Raw genomic sequence first — 25530 nt, forward strand, 5'->3', positions numbered from 1 at the left:
CTTAAAGAAGCATTAAAAAAGAATGAGAGAAATTGAGAGTACTTCTATTGTTTCATTTCTGTTCCCTGGAATTTGTAGACTCTGTAAAGGCTTAGGTTGTGTTCACTGTGGTACACAGCTGTGTTATTAACTAGTGTTGTTGCCTACGGTTTTTATTTTTTTGCTCAGTTAAATGTCATTGTTGTTGATCATCTTTATTGTGCAGTGGACTTTGTGACATGGTAACCCCCGCCCCTATGTGTATTTTGGGTTACTTGGTATAGTGTGGGTTATGTAGCATGGGTGATTTAAAATGTATGTTGGTATGTGGGCACGGGGAAGTCACAATCACGTCACATGCAGACTGTGCCAGGGCCAGATTGAATGATTAGCAATCCCGGCACAGCTGTATAACTGTATAACAACACTGTATAACTGTATGCACCTACAAGTCCTGATAGACAAACAGGTACCTACATTTTTCACTGAAAGGTTACTTCTCTTCCTTTGTACTTTTCCATTAAAACAACTTCAGTTGTGTCAGCGAAATATGGATCTTGAGTCTACCTTTTTTATATCTGGAAAACAGGAAGACTTTGAATGGAATAACAAATTCATTCAGCATGGATTGGGCAAAATCTGTTTCTAGGTGCTTTAAAAGGATAGTCTGGCATTAACACAAGTCTTACTGAGCATTTGATAATTGAAGGTTAAAAAATAAGTAAATAAATAAAAAACACAAAAAATGGTTTTATTTCAGACCAAGCTGACTTAGTTTGAATTCAGTTTGTCTCCTTCTTAAGTGTCTGTTTTAGGATTTCATTCAATCTCTAAGTAAAATCCTGCCACATTTCCCTTAATGCAGCTACCTCATGGGTTAATCTGTATTGATCAAGCAGGGCTGCTGTTGCCAAGAAAAGGGAAACGTTTTCTTTCAGTGATCACAGCTTCTTGCCTGCAGTGAAGTCTTTTAACCGAGACATGTACTGTAGTTCAGCAAATGGCTTGGTGCTAATGAGAACTAATTGAAATCTCAATTGTTAAGGTGCCAATGGAGTGACAATTAGTCAATAAATAAGGGTTTTAGGAAACAAAATCACCATATTTACTATTGGAGGGAAAATGCTGTTTTTATTTATTTTAAATTGTATCCATCTTCACTGGAGTGCGGAAGATGTTAACTTCCCTCCCTCTCTGTGAAGGTTCATCTGTTGAAAGACCAGCTGTCTGCAGAGGTGGCTGCCAGAATCGAGGCCCAGGCCAGGGTCCACCAGCTCCTGCTGCAAAACAAGGATATGTTGCAGCACATCTCGCTGCTGGTGAAGCAGGTGCAGGAGCTGGAGCTGAAATTCTCTGGACATGACTCAAGTGAGTGGATTCCCCAACGGATGTGATATCCATAACTGTACTGCAATGTAATTATATATTCTACCCGGGTCTCTTTTTACTATGTGGGTTTCGATTTATTAATAGAAAATATGACAATACAGTTGTAAGCGCGTGTCTCTGGCTGCTGTAATAAAGACAATGTTAAAACAAGATTTTGCATTAAGCCTTTTCTTAATTAACAGGATATCAATGTTTTACAGAAAACAATAATACCCAGCGAGCGGCAAGTACACCTCAATAATAATAACTGCGGTGACTGTTCTTCTCAGGAACTAAATTGGAAAGAAAACAACATAACAGGGCTCTGCAGTGCGACAAATTTGGTCGCATGTGAGACTAAAAATGTGCTTGTGCAAATGTACATTTTAATTTAGGTGCACGTGTGCCACTAGAAACTCCTAAAGGTTGACTATAAAAAAAAAAAAAAACATAAACGTTCTCCGCGAATGTAGTTTTTTCGTGTCCACTGCACACTGTTAATCACACATTAAAAACTACAAATCCTACCCCTCCAATTTCTGTCAAACCAAGATGAGGAAAATAACTTATTTTCATGTGTTTGGAGAGGTTTCAAAAGAAAATACCGCGATGAAAAAAATTCAGATATGTCGACGTCTTTAAAAGAAATGAGCAATGAAGGTATTTTATTGTATTGTTATTGTTGTTATTGTTATTTTGATGTTTCCAGTTCTGAATAAGATTACATAAGTCTACAGATCTGAAGGGAATAAAGGTGATCATATGGTTCTGTGCTCACCTGGACAGTTCATGCTTTTCAACTCGCAACCAAATGCTTTCTGGTATGTTTATACCTGTCTCAGGTACCATTCTTTCCTTTGAGAGAAGCAGGACTACCCTTACCAGAATGCATTGGATTGTGAGTTGGAAAGCCTAAACTGGCCCAAACTATTTAAATATGTATCATGCACTTAAAACATTAATATGTGTTCTTTTTTTAAATTTTGTATTTATTTATTTATTTATTTATTTAATCATTACCTGAAAAAGATCCAGGTACCCGGGTATTTTTCATGACTGGTATCTGGTTCCAGATTTTCTACCCGTGCCAACCTCTTATATATATATAGATATAGAATAGATATGGATAGATATATATATATCTATATATCTATATATATATATATATATCTATATCATATATATATATATATAGTTATATATATAATATAGATAGATAGATCATATCTGTAGTATAGAGAGAGAGAGAGAATAACAGTTTTTAATGTTACAAAATCTAGGTAAAAAAGTAACGTTATAGTGAAGGCCTTAATTAATAAGTGTTTTTGCAAGTAATTTTGTTGATTAACTTTGTATTTCAATTCTTTCATCCCAGTGGGCTCTCAGGACAGCTTACTAGAGATCACGTTCCGTGCAAACGTGCCGCCCGTGCTGTGCGACCCAACCACCCCGAAGTCAGAGGACGTCACCCTGCCACAGCTCAGTGATGGGACACAGCTCTCAATGCCGCTGGGCAGCCCCTTAGGTAGGGACAATTGCCTGGTAAAACTAGAGTGCTTCCGCTTCCTCCCCGGCCCACCACAGCAAGGAAAAGGCCCTGAGCAGCAACCTCCTGTGTCGTCCCGGGACGAGTTCCTGGGCAGCCTGGAGTTCCTCAAGTTCCGTGAGTCGGGGATCGCCTCGGAGTACTCGTCAAACACAGACGAAAGTGATGAGCTGGACAGCTGGGGTCATGACGACAGCTCGCTGCGGCTCTTCAATGTGCTGTACAAAGAGTGCCCGCCAGACTGCCTGGATGATGAGATTGCTGTCTAGATCTAGATCCCTGGTGTAAATGTTCCCTTTTGGTCAGCTTTAGCAATAGTCCAGCTGGCTACTCAAACAATGTGTTTTAAAGTGTGAAATGTCACCCCAGTCACCACCTGCACTATGTTACTGCTGTTGCTTCAGTCTGCACATTCCAGGCATAACACTAGGAGCGCCTGTTTCCGGAAGACTACGCCATTACGCTTGCACAGTGTAAGCCAGATGTGTAGATGTTAGGGTGGAAAATATTTTGGTGGTCGTGCATGCATGTTTCAAGCACTAAATCATAGGAACAGATGGTGACTCCAGTAGCACGGTGTAAAATCCACATTTATAGTTGTTTGTTCAAGGGGTCACTTTGAGGTTTCGTTTACTAGCGCTGGGATTTTTAAGAACATGCCATTTGTCTCAATTTCAGTGGTGTTCGTTGGTAGACAAAACCTCCATGATAAGAGTCTTTGACTCTTGATGATCTTGGGGTAAATCAGAGAGTGTTGTTTGTATAACAGTGCCATAGGTGTTGTGCTATAAGATCTGTTCAGATGCTTACATGTAACATACCATGCATCGGATACACAGGTGAAAATGCCTTGACCATATTGACAACGAGAAGCTGAAGTTTATTTATTTATTTATTTATTTAGTATAGTCATAGCAGCCAATACTGAGAAATCTCAGTACCTGGGAAATAATTTTCATGTGTTAAAATCTGTTAAAATGCAAGTTTTATTTTTTTGTTGCTTTAAATCTCATTGGCTGATTTAAACTTGTGCAGGGTGTTGACCTGCACATCTCACACATTAGTAACATCCAGTTTAGCTGAGCACAAGTGGCAGCACTGGATCATTCAAATTAAGCCACAAAGGGACAGACTGTCTATTTAAACCTGGAAATAAATAGAAATGGGTATGGAATAAATGTCAAAGCAAGCTAGATCTAATGAGTTGTATGTCAATACCACTATACTTTATGTATTTATGAGGAGTCCCTTTCTAGCTCAGAATCTACTTAGCCTGAGAGTGATTGCTATTTTAACACTGTGTGTTAGGGGTATAAAAACACCACAGTAGACAAGAAGGCTGTAACAGGATGTTTCAGTAAGTAAGGGAATGATTTCAGTTGAATTTACGATGTGAATGTTGGAAGGTTAATGAGTCTCTACGCATTAATCTAAAGTATAACTAATATTGCAACGTGGACTACTCTGCGGGATACACTGTGGATAGTGAAGTAGAATAATTATTTTCAAGGAAGTCACCTGCTGCTGAGGTGAATTATAACAGTAATATAATTAGTTATCACTCTTACTGTTAAATGGGCTCTTCACAGTACTCTACTTATTGCAATAATGTCAGGACATTTAATACTGGAGTAAAGCAATTCGGCAGGTGGATTGTTATTTAAAATTAATAGTATAAACAATAGCTCCTGATCATGAATTAGTATAAATTAAACTCTTCAAATTGTTTATGTAACAATGAGAGGGTCTCCTAGAATTGTCTGAGCAGGGCTTAGAATAGAGGTGATGCTGCAAGACTAAAAGGCTCTTGTTGTGGCCATTGATTTCAGATATTTTAGACTGGGTGTGGGTGTAAGGTCTCCCGGGTCCCATGACGTGTATTAATATATAGATTTATATAATATATATATATATATATATATATATATATATATATATATATATATATATATATATATATATATATATATATACAGTACCAGTCAAAAGTTTGAGTACACCTGCTTGAAACCAGGTTTTTCATGATTATCTATGCTTTTAACTGTAAACTTTTCTATAAACACTTAATGTTTCATTATATGATATGGTGCTTATATAATCTGATAATCATAAGTGAATTGCATTCAAAAATTAATTTTTAAATGAAAATGTAAATCTTGTTAATTTCAATGAAATGGTCACCCAAAACAAGGGGATTTCAGTCTAAAGCCCAAGTCAGTTAAAAGTCTAAAATATGTATAACACTGTGTTAGAACACTGGCCTAAGTATAAAAGTGTCTTTGTTAGATATTCTCTGAGTTAACTAGCATGTTACCTAATTAACTTTTTGTCACCAATTATTGTTAACAGGTGAGTGTCCATGATTACTATAAATATAGGTAGTGTACCAAATATGCTCAGTTAAGCAAAGAAAAAAGAATTAAGAAATGAAGGTCAATCTTTAAGACAAATTGCAAGAACTTTGCAAGTGTCTGTAACTGCTGTGGCCAAGACCATCAAACGATTTGAAGAAACTGGCACTCATGAGGACTGAACAAGGTCAGGCAAGCCAAGGGTGAGCTCAGAATCAGAGAACAAGTTCGTTCGAGTCACAAGTCTGTGAAACCGGCGATTATCTGCCCCTGAAATACAAGCTCAGCTAAATGCTACAGTACAGTTTCAACATCAACTGTTCAGAGGAGATTTCGTGAAGCTGGCCTAACTGGAAGAATTGCTGCAAAGAAACCATTGTTAAGAGTGCAGAATTAGAGGAAGAGACTTGCCTGGGCCAAAAAACACAGAAACTGGACATTTGAGGAGTGGAAGTCTGTCTTATGGACCGATGAGTCAAAATTTGAAATATTTGGGTCCAACCACAGAGTATTTGTAAGACGCAAAGAGGGTGAGCGCATGAGTTCTGCATGTGTGGTTCCCACTGTCAAGCATGGAGGAGGCAGTGTCATGGTCTGGGGTTGCTTTGCTGGGGACAGAGTTGGTGATCTTTACCAAGTCCATGGCAAGCTCAACCAGCATGGCTATCATAGCATACTTCAGAGGCATGCCATTCCATTACGGCTAGTTGGGCAGTCCTTCATTGTTCAGCAAGATAATGACCCAAAACACACCTCAAAATTGTGCAAGAACTGTCTGGCGAAGAAGGAAAGTGAAGGACAACTCAATCTAATGATCTGGCCTGCCCAGTCTCCAGACCTCAATCCCATAGAACTTGTATGGGACGAACTGGACAGAAGAGTCAAAGCAAAGCTACCCACAAGTGACCTACATCTCTGGGAATTGCTGCAGAAGAGCTGGGAACACATGTCGAACACTTGTTAACCTCGTGTTTGTGAAGCTGTTATTAAGGCAAAGGGTGGCTATTTTGAGGCATCCAAGATTTTCTTGAACATTGCTTTGATACTCCTTATGTTTTGTTTTGTATATTGTAACATGTGTTTTCATTTCCAAGTATTTACAGAAACATATACTACTGTACGTAAAAAATTGTCAATTATGAAAAAAAAACGAGTTTCCAGCAAGTGTACTCAAACTTTTGACTAGTACTATATATATATATATATATCTATATATATATAGATATCTGTATCTATATATATATATACCTCTGCAGTACTTAGCAACCATAGACAACCTACAAATCAGCTTCCCATTGTGACTTCTACAGTGTAGTCCTCGGAGACTGACCATTATTTGCTGTTAAACAGTTCAATCCAAGTACTGGCAAAGTATATGCTTATTTTGCTTGTTTAAAAAAAAAAAAAAAAAAAAAAGAGCGTATAAGCTAAAGCAGCCCGGTACATGCTATCAGACATTCAGCTTTCGTAATTATGGGAGTGTAGGTAGAAAATTTCACTGATATTCCCAAATCCTTTAAAGAAAGGAACTCTCATTCAAAATGTGCTTTTGATTTCCACATGGCAGCAGCCCTGTCCCAGTGACCAAATCCTTAACAAAACAATGTGAATTAAAAGCTAGAAATATTAACAATGTGAAAAATACCAACTGTACTTTTTTACTGTATTGTCATGGTGCAATCCCATAGATTTCTATTTTTAGTGCCAAATTGTTAAGTGCGTGGATTTATAATTCACCCCACCATCCACAGACAGCTTTTCCTTTGAAGACACCTCTTCTAATGTATGTTTTCTTGTACTTATCGTTCAATATGTAAGTGATTCTGTGGAAGTTTTACAATTGCTTATGTTATTGAAATGTGTCTGTCAATTAGTGTACTAATGTAACAAGTTGTAAACACTGCTATAGCCTACTCAGTAGGGAGACTAAAAATTCAATGCTGCCTTTTCTTCCCCACAATCTCAGTCAGAATTGTGTTCCTCTATGGTGCCAGTGCTTGTATCCGTGTTCTGAACTTTCATTATCTGTAGCAAATACATTCCTCTGAGTAAGTTGTCACTGCTCAAGCAGAGACAAATAAAACATGACTGGCTGTACTTTTTGCAACCTAGTAACATAGAACTCCACTTGGATTGATGTTAACAGTGTCAACCAAGTGCTAAAGAATAAGTCTTGAAAATGCAACCGTGCATTATGTAGAAGGGGGAGTGTCATTCTGTTATGTTTGGTTGTGTTTCTTTTTTCTTCTTTTTATATTGTTGTTGATAACCCAAGTTATGTCATGCTTTGTTAACCTCCTCCAGTATTTCTCCTTATTGTAATGTGTTTTGCTGTTTTATAGTGCATATAATGAGGAGAACAGAATGGATATACTGGGGGTTTCAACTGGAAACAGCTGATTAGAACTCAGCATTTTATCTTGGGGCTTGGGCAAAAGCAAGCGACCTTCTGTCTCTACAAGACTTTAAAACCAATGTGGTCTCTTCAGGCATTTTGTGTTGAATCATAATTCAAATCTAAAATCAAATCCTGTTCTTGCATTGCTGCCAGTGTTTCACGATAATATTCAGTATGTATGGTTGAGGTTTAATACGCAGGCCAACACTTTATTTCTGAGATTATATGACATGGTTCCATGCAAGTGAAAACCAAACTTTGTCTTGGACTGCTCAGCAGAATGCAGGGTCTCCTAATCTTCTAGGCACCCAATGTATTCTTCTTCATATGTATTGTGTCAGCATTTTCTGTTGCTTATACTATTGCTTTAATAGATGCAACACACTTGCATGCACTTCGTATATGAAGGTCAGGGTTTGAATCTAGCTCAGTGAAATGAGTTTGGTGGTCTCATAGCTCCTTGTGGGACGTTACAAAACCACCACATATCGGCACACTTTTTGCCCAGTTGTTAGTCTATTTCCTATTGAAATACATTAAAATCTCATGGGGCATATCCCTTATTAATTTATGAATAGGAAGTGCCCAGGACATCAAACAATATTGTAAGTCTGGTTGTTGATGTCTTGTTCTCATAGACAGTTTTGACATCAGTGGGAATGAAGGGATGTTAAAATCAAATATCTGTACACATTTAAGTTGTGTGCCTTTTTAAATTTTGCACACAACTGAATCCAATTTTTAAGATTTTATAAATGATACAGACTGGGTTCAAGTCTCTTTGGAGAAAAACTGCTATTGGCCATCTTATGTCTTTTAAAGAACAACACAGGAGCTAACCTTGTGAAGATTTGTTTGATATAATACAAAGAGATATAAAGCAATTGATCTGATCAAAGCTTTGTCAAGAACTTGTTCTGGAGACTGCTGTTGACTTGTAAGGTTTTCTAATGATTTGTCCTTACCGACACCTGACCAGTGCTCATTGACATTAACTGTCAATCAATATACTGTGGAGCTGTGTGTTAATCACTTTTTTTTTTTTTTTTTTTTATAGAATGGGAACATTACAATGGAAGCACGGTTTTGAGTTTTAAAGTCTTGAGATAGATTTGGTCTTTCCAAACCTTGATCTGCGTCTGTTGTCAAAGGACATCAGCAGCAGTATGCAAATAAAGATAAAATAATGCTCTATTCAGATACTGTCCTACACCTTTGCTGTTTCATGTGCTCTCGCAGTACACTGGTTGTTGTGTGGAACAGGCTGCTTCTTCTAAAGGTCTCTTTATTCTCCCCTGAAGTCTTCATCCATCTCTGTTCCTTTGGCCTACCCAGATTGTGGAGACTGGAGCATTTCCTGCTTTGTTAAACAAAGTAGTAGACCTGGCAGCATATTGAATGCACACACTGAACCCAACTTGCCTGTATACAGACATAAAGGAGACATTTAATGCAATACAAGACACAGCCAACACATTATATCTAGTCCACTGGGAGGATATGTGTTGAATAAAAGATTAAGGAGCCTGCAGTTATGTGGTGGAGAGGGAGGGAGGGGGAAATGAACACTGCTGACCTATTGCATGAAAAGATTTTGAGTTCTTCCCTTATTGCTTAAACTCCTCTCTAGATGCAACAAATCTACTCGTCTCAAGGCACGGACTGTTAGGAAGAGCTGTGATGTGCAGGTCAGGATTGCTGTACAGTACCTCACAGAGCTAAGAATGGAAGCTCTTATGGGGTCTGCTGCCTGCCACTGACAGTCTAGTGACACCCCCACTGCAGAGTTTGTAACCGTACTACATAAATAGCTGCTTGCTGATCCATAGAAAATATATGACCTAGGAGGTAGCTCTTGATCCAGTTTTTACTGTGTGGCGAAGTGTAAGAGAGGATGTTGTTCTGCTATTTGCCTGTTGCTGATTTGTGCTTTAGTCTCTTTCCTTGCCAGTGAGAACACAAATGAAGGAGTTTTGAAACAGAGCAGGGCAAAGTTAGTTTCTAACTTTCACAGAGCACTTAATGCATCTGAAATTATGATTACTATGATATTAAACAGCATTGTTCAGTTCTGAGATACATGCGTGATGGACTTCTGTTGATTTGTAGACTGAATCTTAGTATGGCTAACAGTCATGGTTGGTAAAAATGTATTCAGTCTGTCCCTTATATTTTATTTATGTTTAACCTTGCATCTCACCTCATGAGTGAGGCTGGGAGGACCTTTTTACTTTGCTCTTTATAAATAATTTAGCAGCTGGGGAAGGATCTCCATGTTATTTTATCAGTATACATTTGCATGCTGGTGTAAACTTGTATTGAAAAAGTTGTAGAGTTATATTGTAATACTGTATACGAAGAATGACCTGGGACTGGGGTAAAGGAGTTACAGGTGTTCATATCCAGTCACTGATTTATCTGTCACCGTAACAGACAGCAGCTTTGCCTGCAACTGAGAGGAGCTCAAATTTGGTTTTGTCCACTCTGAATCATAAAACTCTCATTTCCTTGCACTCAGTCTTTTTCGAGAGCTCGTTCTCTTATGGTGCAGTTCTGTGGTGCATTATTAAGCTATATCAGCTTGTTGTTGCTGCTGTGCCATCTGTTAAACTGTTTATATTCAAAGTTCATAAAGAAAAAGCCCCCAAAATGGATCGTAACTTTTTTTTTCCTTTCTTTTTCTGGCTTGGCTTGAATTCTTCTCCAAGTAGATTTTCATTGTGTTTTACAATGCATACTATTGTATTGTGCCCATGGTGCAGGGCACAGCTTGGGTTATCTTGCTTTACTTTCTGTAGTGCTATTTCATATTTATTTATGGTAATGGCTAATATCTTACTCTTTTGGTTAATTCAAGTTCAGTCATTGGTGATCTGTAGGATACTTGCAGGCATAGCATGACAGCAGAAACTTCAGGTTAAATGTGGGTTGTTACACCACTTAAGGGAAGCTTGGTGTCTATGAAAAGGTGGTGTTTGAAAAAAAAATTCATTTAAAGAAAAAGGAACATGATACAGTAGTTGTATATTGTGTATTGTTATATTTCTGTGTACTAATTAAAGCTTATGGGCTCTGGAACATGAATAGTTTCTGTTGATGCACTCCACACAGGAAACCTGTATAATATGTCCTGCTGCTGGAAAAGAAGCATCTATTCTTCTAAAAATAAGTCAACATTTCTTCTGTCACTAACTCTGTTCATTACTTTCTGTCAGGGAGTGTAAGTGCACTTACTCTGTATTGTCACTAACCTTGCTTTTGCTGAATAAACTTTCTTTTCTGATTTCTGTAAACTTTTCAGACCTTTTCTTTTATTCTAAGTGGATGCAATTCCTGTGTCACACACCAGTCTCTTGTTCAAATGTACGCATCATAAACCATGCCTGTAACTGTGTTTTTTGAGTAACTCTGTGATTGTTTTAAGTTAAAAGATATTGTAAGGGAAATTGCAAAGCAGCAACATGCCAGCAATGGGGAGGAAAGGGGTTTCAGGCATTCAATGCCAGCAGCTCACACAGATTACACCAGAATAGTTTCTTCCATTGGTCTGCATGTTTCAGTTTGCCAGTGCCAACGACTGATTTTACAGCACATCACCATTCCAACTTGCTCCTTGTAATTAAGTATTCAGCTGCATCTCAGCATTGTATTGCTTGGTTAATTATACTCCTTCTATCGAAGCGGTATGTCTCAAAGGCTGGCAGTGAAAACAATTGGTATGCAATAAACTAACCTTAAATAGCATTGCATTATAAATAGTCCTGACCGCTTCAGAAGTTCTTTTTTAATTGCATAGATCATTTCAAGTCTTTCTTATGTCTAGCCACGGAGGAGGAAATAAACTCACCTAAATCACTGTCATTACCACTCTGTAATTGCACCCGTGGGCTGTACAGCTGGGTAGCCTTTTAGTCATCATACTCTCCCGTCCTCATCCATCTCAAACATGCTCCGACACAGTCAATTTTTACATTTTCAGGAGTCGTGATGTCTGAGACAATGGAAATAGGTATAAGGAGGAGGGAGGTACTGTAAAGGTGTCTCACCCATCTGTGCTCAAATTGATTAATTAACTGAGTGACTAAAAAGAAACCAAAAACATTTTGTCAATGTCCATCATTTATATACCTTTTTTTTTTTTTTTTTGGAAATAAATGTGTTATAATAGTGATATGTTTCTTTTCATGCTCAGTATATAGTAAAACTAACACTGGGTGCTGTGCAACCATGTAGCAACTAGATGTGAAGCTTTGCTTTGCTTTTTAGACAGATCTCATCTCAGTGCTGTTAGTTGAACCCACTTGACAGCCAGATCAATAAAAGATCACTTCAGTCCAAATGCAGACAGGTCCAGAATCTCAACAAACAAGTCATCTTATTTTTAGGTGTTTTTTTTTTGTTTGTTTTTGTTTTTTATCAGTGGATACCAATACAAGTCGCTAGCTTCTCCGTTGGAGATCTTCAGTCGTTCTTCTGTTTCAGTAGTCATATGTACCCAAGTCACTAAACTTATTTTATACTATTTTCTCCTCGGGTGCATTCGTCGTTGCCACCCAGCATTGTCTTTACCGATCTAACAGTATGTGCACCGTCCTAATGCTAGGCTCATGCGCTATCCTACAGGAGCGTCGCTGCGTTCTCACGCACTTTAAGGACCAATCTCCACTTTCTAATTCTGTTCGTTGTCAGGCTCGAGCCTTCTCATGAAGGCTCATGAAAGTCACGAGCTCCATATTTTGAAATGTCACTTTCTGCCGCATCATTTATTTTTTAATTTTTATGTAATACTTGCAACAAGAGGGCACACACCTATCATAAGAAAGCTATTGCTTCTGTCAGATAAGCCCATTAGCTGCTTATTTATATGTCTTGAATATGCCATACCAAGAATGAGGGCGGTGAGTCAGAAAATGTAATTGGGGGCATAATGTGTTGGTGTTCCTGCAGCTGATTTCACATTAATCGGCGTGTCTTGTTTGAGGGCTGCAGTGTTGTACAGTGAAGATGATGTAGTGTGCAAGGTGGACTAATAACAAACCGGATGGCTGCTTCGTTTATTTCCCTTATAAATCAGGAATGGAAGCATGTAAATAAGGATGAATAGAAAACCATGACTGTTGTGAATTACACTGATAGCAAGAAAGGTGTTCGTGTCCTAAAAAAAAAAAAAAAAAAAAAGTAATTAGGGGAAATAAATGTTTTGAATAATTAGATTGATTTGTACAGGTCCATTGTCTTTTCTATGCCGTGTTTTTGCTGTGGTCAGACACTTGGGTGACAAATTACACTGTCATGGACCCCCTGTCCCCCATGTTTCTTCAGTAACAGTTTCTTCATGGCTTTACAGATTGCAAAGAGGCCATTGAAGGGATTTCACTAACTAATGTCTCTCATTATCTAACTAATGGGGCTTGTGTTTTGCTTATCAAGAATGAGTTATTGTTTACAATGTTGTAAAACATTGCAGTTCACAGTTTTCACCTAGTGCAGTGCCACGAAAAGGAAAGTTGCTTGTGTCTAACACACTGATGTCATTACTTGCTAGAAAATTGACTACAGTGTCCTCAGCCAAAGGAGAGGACCTCAAAGACCAAGCAGGTACCCTTCGTTGAGGATAGTAATGCTATTATAGTCTATTACTTCACCCTGGACCTACAAGCTCTTAATCACCAGTGTCTAACATTCAAATTTGCACGCTGATCTCTCACCTTCTTTATTAACATGTCATTGAACTGCTGTCAGTGTAAGTTGTGGTCGTAAAGTGTATGCAATGTCATTTAACCCGATTTAGTGTGGTACTCTATTCACGTAACCTAAGTAATTATTTCCACACTGAGACACACTACAATACGTTATTAATTTGTCTTCTATTCCAAAAATATTTGCTTTTTTCTCTCATAAAAATGCTTACCGAGTAACTATATTATTTGTGAGGTAAGCATTCTTCTGAAAAGTTGTGTTTATTGGCCATCACCTTTTGTTGTGATATGCTGTGTCGTACTGTGTTATTTTTGCATGCTCTTTGTTTTTAATTATAATTTTGTACTACAGTTAATTGTGGAAATTATGGAATTGTTGATAGTCAAAGTTTTCTTTTTATTCTTGCAGCCTCCTCCTCCCCTGCTTCAGTAGTGGTCTGTTCATTTTGGAAAAAGAATATCTACCCTCATTAATTTAGATTTTGTTTTTTAAAGCATGTCTGACTTTTTTTTTTATATATATATATATATAACTGTTACTGATACCACTTTTATTGTGCTCAGCATCTTTTAATTCTTTACTTGTTTTGTTACATAAATTCATTTTATAAAAATAATATAATGGATTTAAAAAATGACTAGCTTTAATTGACATAACTACTACTTCTCCCAAAGCAAATTTACTTGGTTTTTTTTTTTTTTTTTTTTAAGTTGACCAAAGCATGTTTGAGAACTCCAATACAGCCCACATGCCAAAGCTTCAGCACGTCTCTGCATTAAGTAAGCGGATGGCAGCTACCTCTTCGACATCAGTCAGTGCTAATGAATCCACAGCGAGCGGCCCCAAGTCCGCTAGCAATCAACACTTGAAAAACGCTCTTAACTTGGGGAAAGCCATGGGAGCAAAGGTCAATGACCTTCTGAGAAGAAAGGACCAGACCAGCCTGGGAGATATCGGAGTCACCGAAGTGAACAAGAACGCAGGAGCCATGCTGTCCTGCACAGAGAATACCAGACAAGGGACCAGTGGCAACAGGTACAGTAGATATTTTACATAAAAGCCATTTTCAGTACAGTTTTGTCAGTCCTTTCAAATGCTCTGGTTGGTAATATTATGAATAATACACAATTACAGTGTGACCTCTTTCTGGTTAGAGGATCATGTAGTAATGTTGATAGCTTAATGTTTATTACATAATGTCATGTTATAGGAAGTTATATCCCATCACACCTTGTCTGAGTCGGAAGCCATCTGATATCTTCTCAGTTTTCTCTATCAGATTAAATTGCCTTCACTTGCCGCCTTGTGTGAATTTTTCACATGGAGAAACAGGTCCCACCCAGACAAATTATTGCCCTGCCATTAGTATTTGGAGATGTTTTTCTTTTGCTCTTTATGCTTTATGACACTTATTAATGGTCCAGTATTGTTTAGGACAAGAAGCTTCAGTGTAAGTAATATCACAAGTGAAACTCTGAAACTGAGGCATTTGATGAGAAGCAAGTCACCAAATTGCAGTAAGAATATTCTTGTCATTCTTACAGCCAAAAACTACTTGAGACATTTCCCAGGCTGGACCCACCACCACCAGGCAAGAAACGCATGCCCCGTGCATTGAGGACCACTCAAGACATGATGATCTCCTCTGACCCAGTGGTCAATACCCCTGAGGTATCTGACACCTACACTGCATCCCCTGACAAGACCCCACTAATTAAGAATGACAAGCCAGAGGAGGAGGGGGAGGAGGAGAAGAAGACGATGACGACATCATTGACAAGCAAACCTAACTTTGAGGAAAAGAAAGAGGAAAATTCCAAGGTCTTTATCTCTGGCCAAGCAGAGGAAAACCTGGAGGACAAGTCCCAGCTTCTCCACTCAGTTCCTGACCTTATCCATAAAGACACACTGGACCTTAAGCAGAAGCCTGGATGCCCTGAGGAAAGGATCGCCTCCACACCATGTTGTGGTAAACCAGACCAGCAGTTCAGCATCAGTAAAGAAGATCTTCTGAATGGCTCAGAAGACTCTGGTCTTCCCAGGCAAAGGTGCTCCAGTGTTGACAATGAGGAGCATCATCCAGACTTGCTGTCATTTGAGTAAACCACTCACTGGTACAATATTCAATTATCAATTGACTTTAATGAATATTGTGGTGTTTTGGAGTAGTTCTGATCACGTAATCTAGCCTTCTCACAAAGTTGTGTCTAACACCCTAATAATGCCAGCTTTTACAAGTAAATATCACTGCTGTTATGTTTTACAAAAATTATAGTATGGGCATAATTACCACAGTATTGCTCCCTAACAATTAATTTTAAAAAAGGGATTAGTTAAGGTGATTTATGAACCAATATGCTTTAGAACTGTTTTGAAAAGTTAAGTTTGTATTTTGAATACTGCAAATGTTATGGCAACATAAGTTGACAAGGGTGCTAGATGGCAGTTTCCATTATTCATTTGCGAAAAAAATATTAAGGTAGTGGAATTTAGTTATTACTGAGGAAGTCTAATATACCATTTAGAGAATGCACTCTGATGTGCAAGTTCTTAAATGTCATTCAATTGGTAAATGATAGAAAATCGAAGTTTAATTCATTGAACATTCGCTATTCAGCTTTGTGAGAAGGCTCGTCATGATTCTGGGTCTTACAAGTTGGAAATCATGCCAGTACAACACCAGAAAAGAAACTGATGGACCAAATAATTTTTTCTGTTAACCAAAGTGAGCAGTGTCTCATTGTAGTCTCAGAGTAAGGTTTTCTGTGTGGTATAGTTGGATGCAGACTGGAATAATCAGTCCAAACATCAAACAATGCAAGCGTCAGTGATGCCATGTGGTATGCAGTGTCCTTCAAACAACTGCATTTCAACGTCACCAACCAAAAAGTCATCTTCTGCATGTTTAGTGGCAATCAGTAGACTGACTGTAGCAAGTCCTGATGTCTGGTGCCCCTTTCATTCCATGATTGCTCTTGTCTCCTCAAATCAGTCTGCTGCTGTTAGTGTTTTAACCACTATTTTTAACTACTGTTTTATTCCTTTATAAAGTTCTCGTTGATGTGACTAGAATACATTTCGGCTATGCTTCCACTAGACCTTTTCCATGTGAAACCTATTACATCCGGGTCTTCTGAAGGTGTAATATAGTAGGAAGTCTCCACTAGCAAATGTGTAATGAAAGAAGTGAAGACCAGTTTATTGTATCCTTTTAATATTTGCTTAACTAAAATGTTTTAAATGCCACACACCACTATCATTTAGGATATGTAAAATGTACTGTACTCCATACAGAGCACTAATTATATGTCTCCTCTGTGCACTATATTGATTTTGCACTATGTGTATCAGGATGTCTAGTTCAATCAGTTTGTCAATTACACTGATCTTGCAGCAGTAATGTGTGTATTAACCCCAAAAATGGATACTGCATATTTTATATGAAGAAGGGAGCGTGCATACTGGCAACATTGTTTATATATATAGAATCGAAAAGGTAGTTTTTAGAAATACGTTTTTAGAAATATATTAACAACACTGTTTTAAATTAATATTTTTCAGAGCACAAAAAATCGTTTATGACAAAAATCTTATTCTTAGACGTTATCAAAAATCTTTATATTGACAAAATTTTATATAAAATAACGTGATTGTTCTCGTGTAAAAAATAGATATAGTATATCTACCCTATATCATAATAATATATGTTTATATATATATATATATATATATTATAATATATAATATATATATTATATTTTTTTTTTTTTTTTTTTTTTTTAATCTGAGTTTAAAAAAAAAAAATAGTTTTATGCAAGAATGTAATACTGGAAACCAAACATTACAAGACATTTTTTTTAAGGGTCACTGTTAATGGTAGAGCCATGTTTTGCAAGCAAGTGAAATGTGGATTTTGTTTAAGACAAATACGCAACATAGCATGTAGCATAAGAAACAACAACAGGAAAATGTACATTTTACTGGACTAACTAAATGAATAATGTGCACCATCTCCACAGCAACCATTCTTACTGTGAAATGAATGACACTATTACAGGTGAATGGAATTTAACTTTTACATTTGTGTAAGTTATCTTTTTTCTTGTTCAGCCCTTAATTTGTGTGACATGAATGTCCAGTCTTACTAAGCTTTTGCTCAAGTGCAAAGTGCTAAACCACTTTGAAATGTTTGAAACAGGATTCCATTATTCCTAACAGACCAAAATATACTGGAATAAAAGCTTAACAAAAATGCCTTAAAGGAAGACAAATTTTAAACATGTCTTAAATATATAAATTGAGCAATTATTTCATACGTTTACAGGTTGCTAATTAGAGACAGAAAAGTCTAAATATTTAATTCCTTTGAAATGAAGTATAACATCCATAACTGTGGTGTTTAGTATTTGAAATATTATATTTTTTTTAACAGTCAGTATGTTTCGATGCTGTGTAGTGTAGTTTATCTTTTTACAAAAAACAACAGTAATTGACTTGATTGGTAATGGTGTCTGTTTGCAAATGTGCACAGCAATGGCGATAACAAACAGTCATAACATAGATATTCCAGGGTTCTCCCAAGGCATCCCAACTGAAAAAACCTGATCCGCCCGTCTTGCAGATGCTATACATATGATACATATGCACCAAAAGGAAAAAGAAAAGCGTATTCCTTTTGTTGTGAGATTGTAAAAATAGGTACCCAGGTGCTTGTGAGAGATATTGGGGGTTCATGTACGCTCATGAGGCTGTACACCTTTAAGAAGAAAAGCGTGATGGGATATCAGCAGAACACTTGTCTGCTGTCATGCAAATGCGTAAGTACAGAAGTGCTGGATTATTACACTCCGGTTTCAACAGTTATGATGGTGAACTGTGAACTGAAAAATTGACATGCATTAACAAAATGCCCTGAAAACTTAACATAAAGAAAACAATTTAAATAAAGCAATAAGCAAAATAATTAAGCTAAAAAGGAAGTGAAAAGGTTACCTTTTTTTTTTTGTGAACTCCAGTAAACCTGCGTTATCTTTCCCCAGTCAAATAAATAAGCACGGTAATTTACCATAATAAAAAACAGTCATGAAAAAGAAAATTTAGAACATAAAGAACAACCAGATATAGTCAATGCAATACAACACATTCTTTGTTGTATTATATATTTAAGGTAAGGCAAGTTTATTTATCCGTTAAGTGCTCCCCGCTATAATGTTCTGCCGCCTGGCTGTACAGAATTCCTGGGGAGAACCCTGTATTCTAAAACAATGATTCAGCGTATGATGCCCAAATGAATAGAGTTAATTGGACTTTGGATCCCTGGGGGGCTCATCTGGTAAAGCCGTGGCTGTGCAGGTTGAGTCATGCTGTCAGGCAAGCAAGGGTTTATGTCCTGGCTGCGCCAAGTTTACTTGGTTGGGGATCCAACTTCTAGCAGTCACCTCCGAGAGAACCAATTTATCTACATTTTGAATTGGGGAGAAAAGGGTGATAAAATAATTAAACACAATAAGAGAAGAATGTATAATCTTGTTGGGTTATAGCCAGCACCATGGCAGCTGACATCACATCAATTCCTGTTTGGCAGCTGTAGACAGCATCTGGTGGTGTTAGTATGAAATATGGACACATAGAATGCATTAGTATTTGTTCTTTATTGCACAGTATTGTTTCACATTGCAACTTGCAAGCCTTACCACATTCATATGTATTATACAAATGCACGGTTGTGTGCACACATTTATTTTGTAAATTATGAATACTGAATAATAAAATAAAAAGGCTTCAGACAATGTAAACAAGCCCAGAACAGACCTGCTTCCTCATTGTGTTTCTCAAATCTGGTATTACTTATCCCATTCCAGTGCTGCTGGATGCTTATCGCGGCTCTAGAATATAGCACACGAACAGGTGTATTCATATTGTACTTTATTACATTTTAATTCCAAACACATAGATTAAAAAGGGGAAGTGTTGAATTTAGATAAACATCCAGAGCCCCTGCCTGTAGAACTCTATTCCATTTAAAACCCTGAAGTAGGTACAGTTACTTTAGGAAACAAAAAACAAAAAAGGTCTGGTAGGAGAAAGCTACTGAACTGACCGGCATCAGGTGGTGATGAGCTTTTCTGTGCTCTACCTGATTAAATGGGATTTAAACAGCCTTTCGATAATACTTTGTAAATTAAGCTTGTTTCGTGAGCAGGTTCTGGTAAATGGCTTTTTGCTTTGGAGAGAAGAATAATTTTCCATTAAGAAAGCATTGGCTGAGACAACAAGTTGAGTCGGCCCCAAGTTTCCAATAAGAATCAGTGTCGAGAACAATACTGGCTTTCTTCTGTCAGTGCAGCTTGTGATCCTCGGGTTTCAGTTACAAATCGGCTGGAGATGTTTTGAATTACTGTGCATTTCGGTCACATTCCACAATAGACTAAAAGAGTGTTCCAGCTCATGCCGCACTTTATAAACCAAATGAAATGATGCATATGTAAATCTGATTTAGTTATTTTCCGTAGTGTTCAGGATGACTAGCTTGTAAACAGGGACGTATCAATTGATTGATTCACTACCTTGCTGTTAACCTTTGAGTAGACACATTTGAATCTTATGAAACAATAAACTTTTCCAATCCACTGTGCTGAGTCATGCAGCCTTGGCTTTTATTTTGAGGGTGGAAGGTGTATATGTGTGTTTCTTTTTATTTACCTGTGGTGTCTTTAAAGTCTTTATTGTTTAAAGGTGCTTTATAATGAACTTTATTCTCAATAAAAAAAATACATTAGCATTTGAGTCTATCAATGCAGCTGCTGAATGAAATTATAGATTCACAATAAATTATTCAAAAGCATAGGCTAATATTTATTTTTAATAACTAAATGTAGTATCCTAAGAGATATTATCCTATTATTTATATATATATATAACGGTATATAGACTTGAAAATCCCAATTATATATATATATATATGATAGAATTCCTATGATGAAAATCAACTTTTACATCTTGTATTTCTTTAGTTGGTATATGTAGAACATAGAACACCAATATATATATATATATATATATATATATATATATATATATATATATATATATATATATATATATATATGAGAAAAGCCGGTATGATTCCAAAAATCTGTATATAATATTTTAATATAAAAAATTGATGATAAAGGTATCATTTTTAGATTTAACCTAGTGATGTAATTTTAATGGACATTTTTATACAAATTATTTTTTAAACAGGCTTTTTTAATATTTGATTATAAACTAAAATATAAAAACAAAGGAAATGTAGAATTCATTGACATCTTAATGTGAAACTGACTTTAATGGACTGGTATAATGAATTCTACTTAAATTGGTCTACTTTTAACATTAAATCATACTACAAAAAATGTCTAAAATCTCTGTAAAACATATAGATGCAATGTCGCTTATTTAAAAGTTGATTGTCAGATAAAGTACTGAGGTTAAATTAAGTCTCTGGAGCTCTGATCTGTTTGGGGATATGCATTTTAAACTCACTGACAAATTTACATTCTGAAGCTATCATTTCAGCAATATACATTAAATATTAAAATGCTTAAAAATTAAATTAAAAAAAAAAAAAAAAAAAAAAAAAAAAAAAACCTGGACCATTGCCCCTTGAGGGTGAAGGAGCCGTTAGCCGAGATGCAGGTCATAAATACTGGTAAAAACCCATTCAAGGAGTATGCATTGTAGAGATCGTCCTAATACAAGATACTGGTGTGGGGTGTTCTATGGAGGAATGTAACATCCACTATTTTAGTGGCATTGCAGCAGGAAGATATGTTAGTTTGTCAGACATTTGTACTCCAAAGGTGACTTACTGGCAACAGGAGGACTGTAATACAGAGCAGTGTCAGGTCAGTTTCAGTAACCATGTAACAGCAAGGAACTTGTATCAGTTGCAACAAAGTAGCGTACCTAAAGCTACCAACAATATATAAAACAAATACAAACTGAGTAGGATGGTAATGTTTTTCCACATTCCTACAAAGCGTTTTTTTTTTTTTTTTTTTTTTAATTTGTTGCATTTTAATAGTTTGATTCAAGTTGTTTCCAAAAGATTTCCTCACGTTTACTCTCCGCCTATCGAGCCGTGTTCCCTTTTTCTCTTTGGCATATTTTCTTTAAATGTAGGTACGGTGTCCCCTTGGCCTTTCTCCGTCGTTCAGATTGTTTAAGCAAAATCCATGTCTTAAAACATTCTATTAGAAACGAGAGGTTTATTTAATTCAATTTAGCTGCTGAAAGCTTTATATGGACAAAATGGAGAAAAAAGATTGTTGCATTTAATCTTTTCACAAACAACCGAAAAAATCTAGACCCCAAATGAAACTTATTAGAATAACTTTGGGGCAAGCACCTTGTTGAATTTTGAAGAAAGGGCTTAAAGTTTGGATATTTGGGATGGTTGGAGTTCAGACATATATTTGAGCACATCAAGTGAAGGATGTTGAGGTAAAATACACAAGCTTTTTTTTTCTCACATCAGAGAATAAAGATGCAGACCACTGATTAATAAGGTATGCATTGAACATTCTGTGGTCTCGAGTATGTGTAGTTTGTGTTAATAATGTACTGTGTGCGCAGGTTTGGACAATAATTAGGTTTCCAGGACAGGAGCAACATCTACAGGGTTAGTGAGAAGGGCCATGTGACAGAAATACAATGATTCTTGGGTGTAAATCTCCCGACCTGTGAGGGTGCTAAGCAACGAGAACAGAGTTCTTTGGACAGACTGGTCCAAAGAGTCGGGAAGTCGGCCAGTCTGGAAGAAGGCGAGACTGTTGCAAGAATGTATTGACCCAGAAGGGAAATGACGTGGCAGCCATAGATTGGAGAGGCAGTTGTACCCGTTTACCAAGGGGTCATGTGTGACAGCATAAAAGGGGGTGGAGAATCATAATCTGTTCCTTGTATTTGGTTTGTTTTTAAAAACTAAGAAGGACTGTGAGAGACCCTGTGATTCGAGAAAACAGTTTTGTGAGTGTTTTGTTTGTTTGTCTGTAATCGTCTTGTTTGTTATACCACAGTAGACGGCTCACAAGATTCCGGAGCGGTCACCGAGGGTGACTACGTGTTTAGGTTATTATTGTTTGGGTCTGCAAACCTGTTTATTATTTGCCATTATTGTTTTTGGTCACCAGAATAAAATTTAAAAAACCACCCTTTCCAAACAGGATTACAGTCTTTGTGTGTTTCATTCCTCCACTGCATCACCGCTGCACCTGTATCCACTCAGCTACCTTGTCACAGTCCATTAGAACAAGTTTTTTAAATAAAGTGGCACACTGATGTTTCCTTTGAGGGTTCACTATAACAGGTTTTTGAGAAAAAGCAGGTGTGGAAAAGGCACTTCAGAGCATACAGTACAAGCATAGTACTTACAGAGTAATAGTTTGGAAAGGACATTGTAATGATAGCGTCATTGGGCAATTATTGTAGTATTGCCTTTATAATCACTACCATTTGTGTTTTATTAATTATAATAAATACATGCCCACCTGATGTATTCTAATATGGTACTGTGTAACTGAATAATGTCTTGTGAAGATAATAAGGACTAACTTCATCCAAACTGTTAATTTTTTCATTTTTTGCCAGATATATATTTTTAAATATATAATAGATTTATACATTTCATATAAAATAACACTATTATATTCAGTAAAATATACACCTTGTTTTTAATAAGATAAATTGCAAAGGTTTTACCATTAGATGATAACATTTAAAATCTCTTGTTTTACACTGCAAACATTTACATTGAAAAAGAAGAACTTTGGTAAACAGGTAGTATTAGCTGCTACAAGGGCAAAATAGTAAGGTAATATGTGTGTATTGTCTTTCCCCATCTCTGTAAACTACTTTCTACCCCCAGCCAGCTGCTATATCAGCCATCTAGCACAGTCTGAAGCTCCACTGGTCTTGGGACACAAATAAAAATGAGTGGGTTGGAAGCGCAAATCAGGTGGTAGTAGTCATCCTGCTCACTCAGAGTAATAGTCAGAGCAATTTAAGAAAAATCAGACATGTGGGATGATTTAATGGGGTCTGCATCAGAGGAGAGTTCAGCTGCCAAAGGTTACAAGCCCTCGGGTGCAGCACTGCAAACTATACAACGAAACAATCAACAAGGAGCAAGAACAATACAAGAAATGTGCATAGATTGGCATATTTGACTTGCAGCGAACCAAAAATGGATAAGAACTTGTTTTGCAATGTCAAGGATATAACAAAACTAAATTGTCTTTACATTTCTTTAATAACGAAGATGTTTCAGACAATAATGATGCACAGCCCAGCAGCTCTGAAAGACTATTGTCCTCCTTACCACTTGTATCTCAATCTATTCACACAACAAAAAAACAAGTGGTGAGGCCAATGACAAGGCTTCCATTGTTGGCATTTCTGGAAATTGTGACCTCTTCAAACTTGAACTCTAAGTTGGCCAATCAGCTCTGCTCAGTGGACACTACTGCTACTAGCTTCTGTGTCACAGCACAAGCGGTTTACTGTTTTCCAGTAAAAGGATGGCATAGTGGAGCACAGCTTGCCTTTTCTTTTACTTCTTTCAAACTTGTACAATCAAATATCGTCAAAGTGCCCACTTCAGTTAAGTTTTAGCTAGGAACAAGCTCTTTAGGAAAATTTCAATTTGTGCAAGTGGATGTAGAATGTTTTGGATATTTATGCCTTAGTGATGATGTGACAATAAAAGCAATGCTATGCATTATTTGTGTACAATGTGTGCATTTATATTTTTCACTTACCGCTAAAAGTTTTTTTGAATTGAATTAGCCCATCTATGGGTATTTGAGTTAAGTGGTGGTAAATAGAATAAATTAAGTATGTAATAAAGGTGTACTGTGGCTATAGTTGCTTATTTGCATATAACGTCTTCCACTTATAGAATTGGACCTCCAGTCCCCAATATAAATGTCAATATGTATATCTATATGAATGACAACAGTTTGCTTTTGCTGCCCTCTAGTGGTTCTATTATGGTTCAATGTAAAAACATATGAAACTTTATAAGACATTTATTAAAGGCATGTTTTATGACAATACTTTGCATCTACAATTCCTCAAATTCTTTAGCAGTCAATTTGCCTGAAGCAATAGTTATTCCAAACTGCCAAGGATACATGCATATTTCTTGAATGGAAAACTATGGCTACCAGAGTTTTTAGATATCTAGATCTGTTCCCTTCATCTGCACTACATAAGTTTTATGCAAAATAAAAAGTACAGTACAATCACTGTTGTGAACTTTTCTGAGCTGTTAAACTGCCTCGCTCCATTGACCTGTGCATCAATTGTCTCATGATTGATAGGGAAACAAGAGAAAATGTACAGTTCTAATCATCAAGCATTCAGCATCAAACTCCATCATTCTGTTTCCAGTCAATTTAATTCTTATTAAAAAGTGTTTGGAGACTAATGAAGTTATTTTTCAAGTGTAAAAAACACTGAGAGATATTGATTGGCATACATGTCATATTATTGAGGTTCATTTGTCACCGGTTTGTGAATTGTACATTGAGAACAGAATTCCAACCTGGATTTTAATCAAAGAATCATAAAAGAATGTCTGTGTATAACTGAATGAATAAATACATGCTGTTTAGTTTGTATGGGGCAAATGAAAATCAGACAACCATTAACATTTTGATAAATGTTTGATAAGTCTAACTTTAACTGTGTCACCGTCCCAAATGTTCTAGATCCACCTGAATATCAATAGAAAACAGAAGGATTCAGGCCACTTCTGTTTTTCTTGTTTGTGCCCTTCACATATTTGATCACATCATATTTCTGAAGCAATGCTTCCTGGAATACAAACCTTCTGTTGTTTTACACGATTCTGAAAGTACCATAGCTTGGCTTTTCTGTATAGGAATATTTTTCCTGGCTTGCAGTTCAGTTCCAGTGCACTACATCTGTAACCAAAAGAAATGTTAAATCTTGATAGACATACGTGCGATCTCAGCATTTCAATAGTATTTGAAACCTTTGTCCAATCTTCAGTCGATTGGCAAGGCTTTATTTTTAGGTTTATTTTACGTAGTTTGTTTTTTGTCTGATCAAAAGGGTTTTACCACTTCTGTGTCCTCCAAGTAAATGTTCAGATTTACAACACAAACAGCAGTATTGGA

General features: G+C 36.7%; 1 protein-coding gene across 4 annotated transcripts in view; it reads left to right on the forward strand.

Annotated features, from left to right (window-relative positions):
* The window catches only part of LOC121327033 (carboxyl-terminal PDZ ligand of neuronal nitric oxide synthase protein-like), a 114373-nt gene extending 97471 nt beyond the window's left edge, over positions 1–16902 (forward strand). For 2 of the 4 annotated variants that reach the window (XM_041270803.1, XM_041270805.1), the window contains exons 9-12: positions 1182–1347; positions 2723–2872; positions 14053–14377; positions 14887–16902. In XM_041270803.1, the coding sequence (XP_041126737.1) occupies positions 1182–1347; positions 2723–2872; positions 14053–14377; positions 14887–15445 (1200 nt within the window). In that variant the 3' untranslated portion in view covers positions 15446–16902. Of the gene's footprint in view, positions 1–1181; positions 1348–2722; positions 4738–14052; positions 14378–14886 lie in introns of those variants that run through there. The other 2 variants (XM_041270806.1, XM_041270807.1) reach the window with 1 other exon arrangement.
* The last annotated feature ends 8628 nt before the right edge of the window (positions 16903–25530 follow it).

The sequence above is a fragment of the Polyodon spathula genome, chromosome 14 (assembly GCF_017654505.1).
Source record: "Polyodon spathula isolate WHYD16114869_AA chromosome 14, ASM1765450v1, whole genome shotgun sequence".
Taxonomy (NCBI): Eukaryota; Metazoa; Chordata; class Actinopteri; order Acipenseriformes; family Polyodontidae; genus Polyodon; species Polyodon spathula.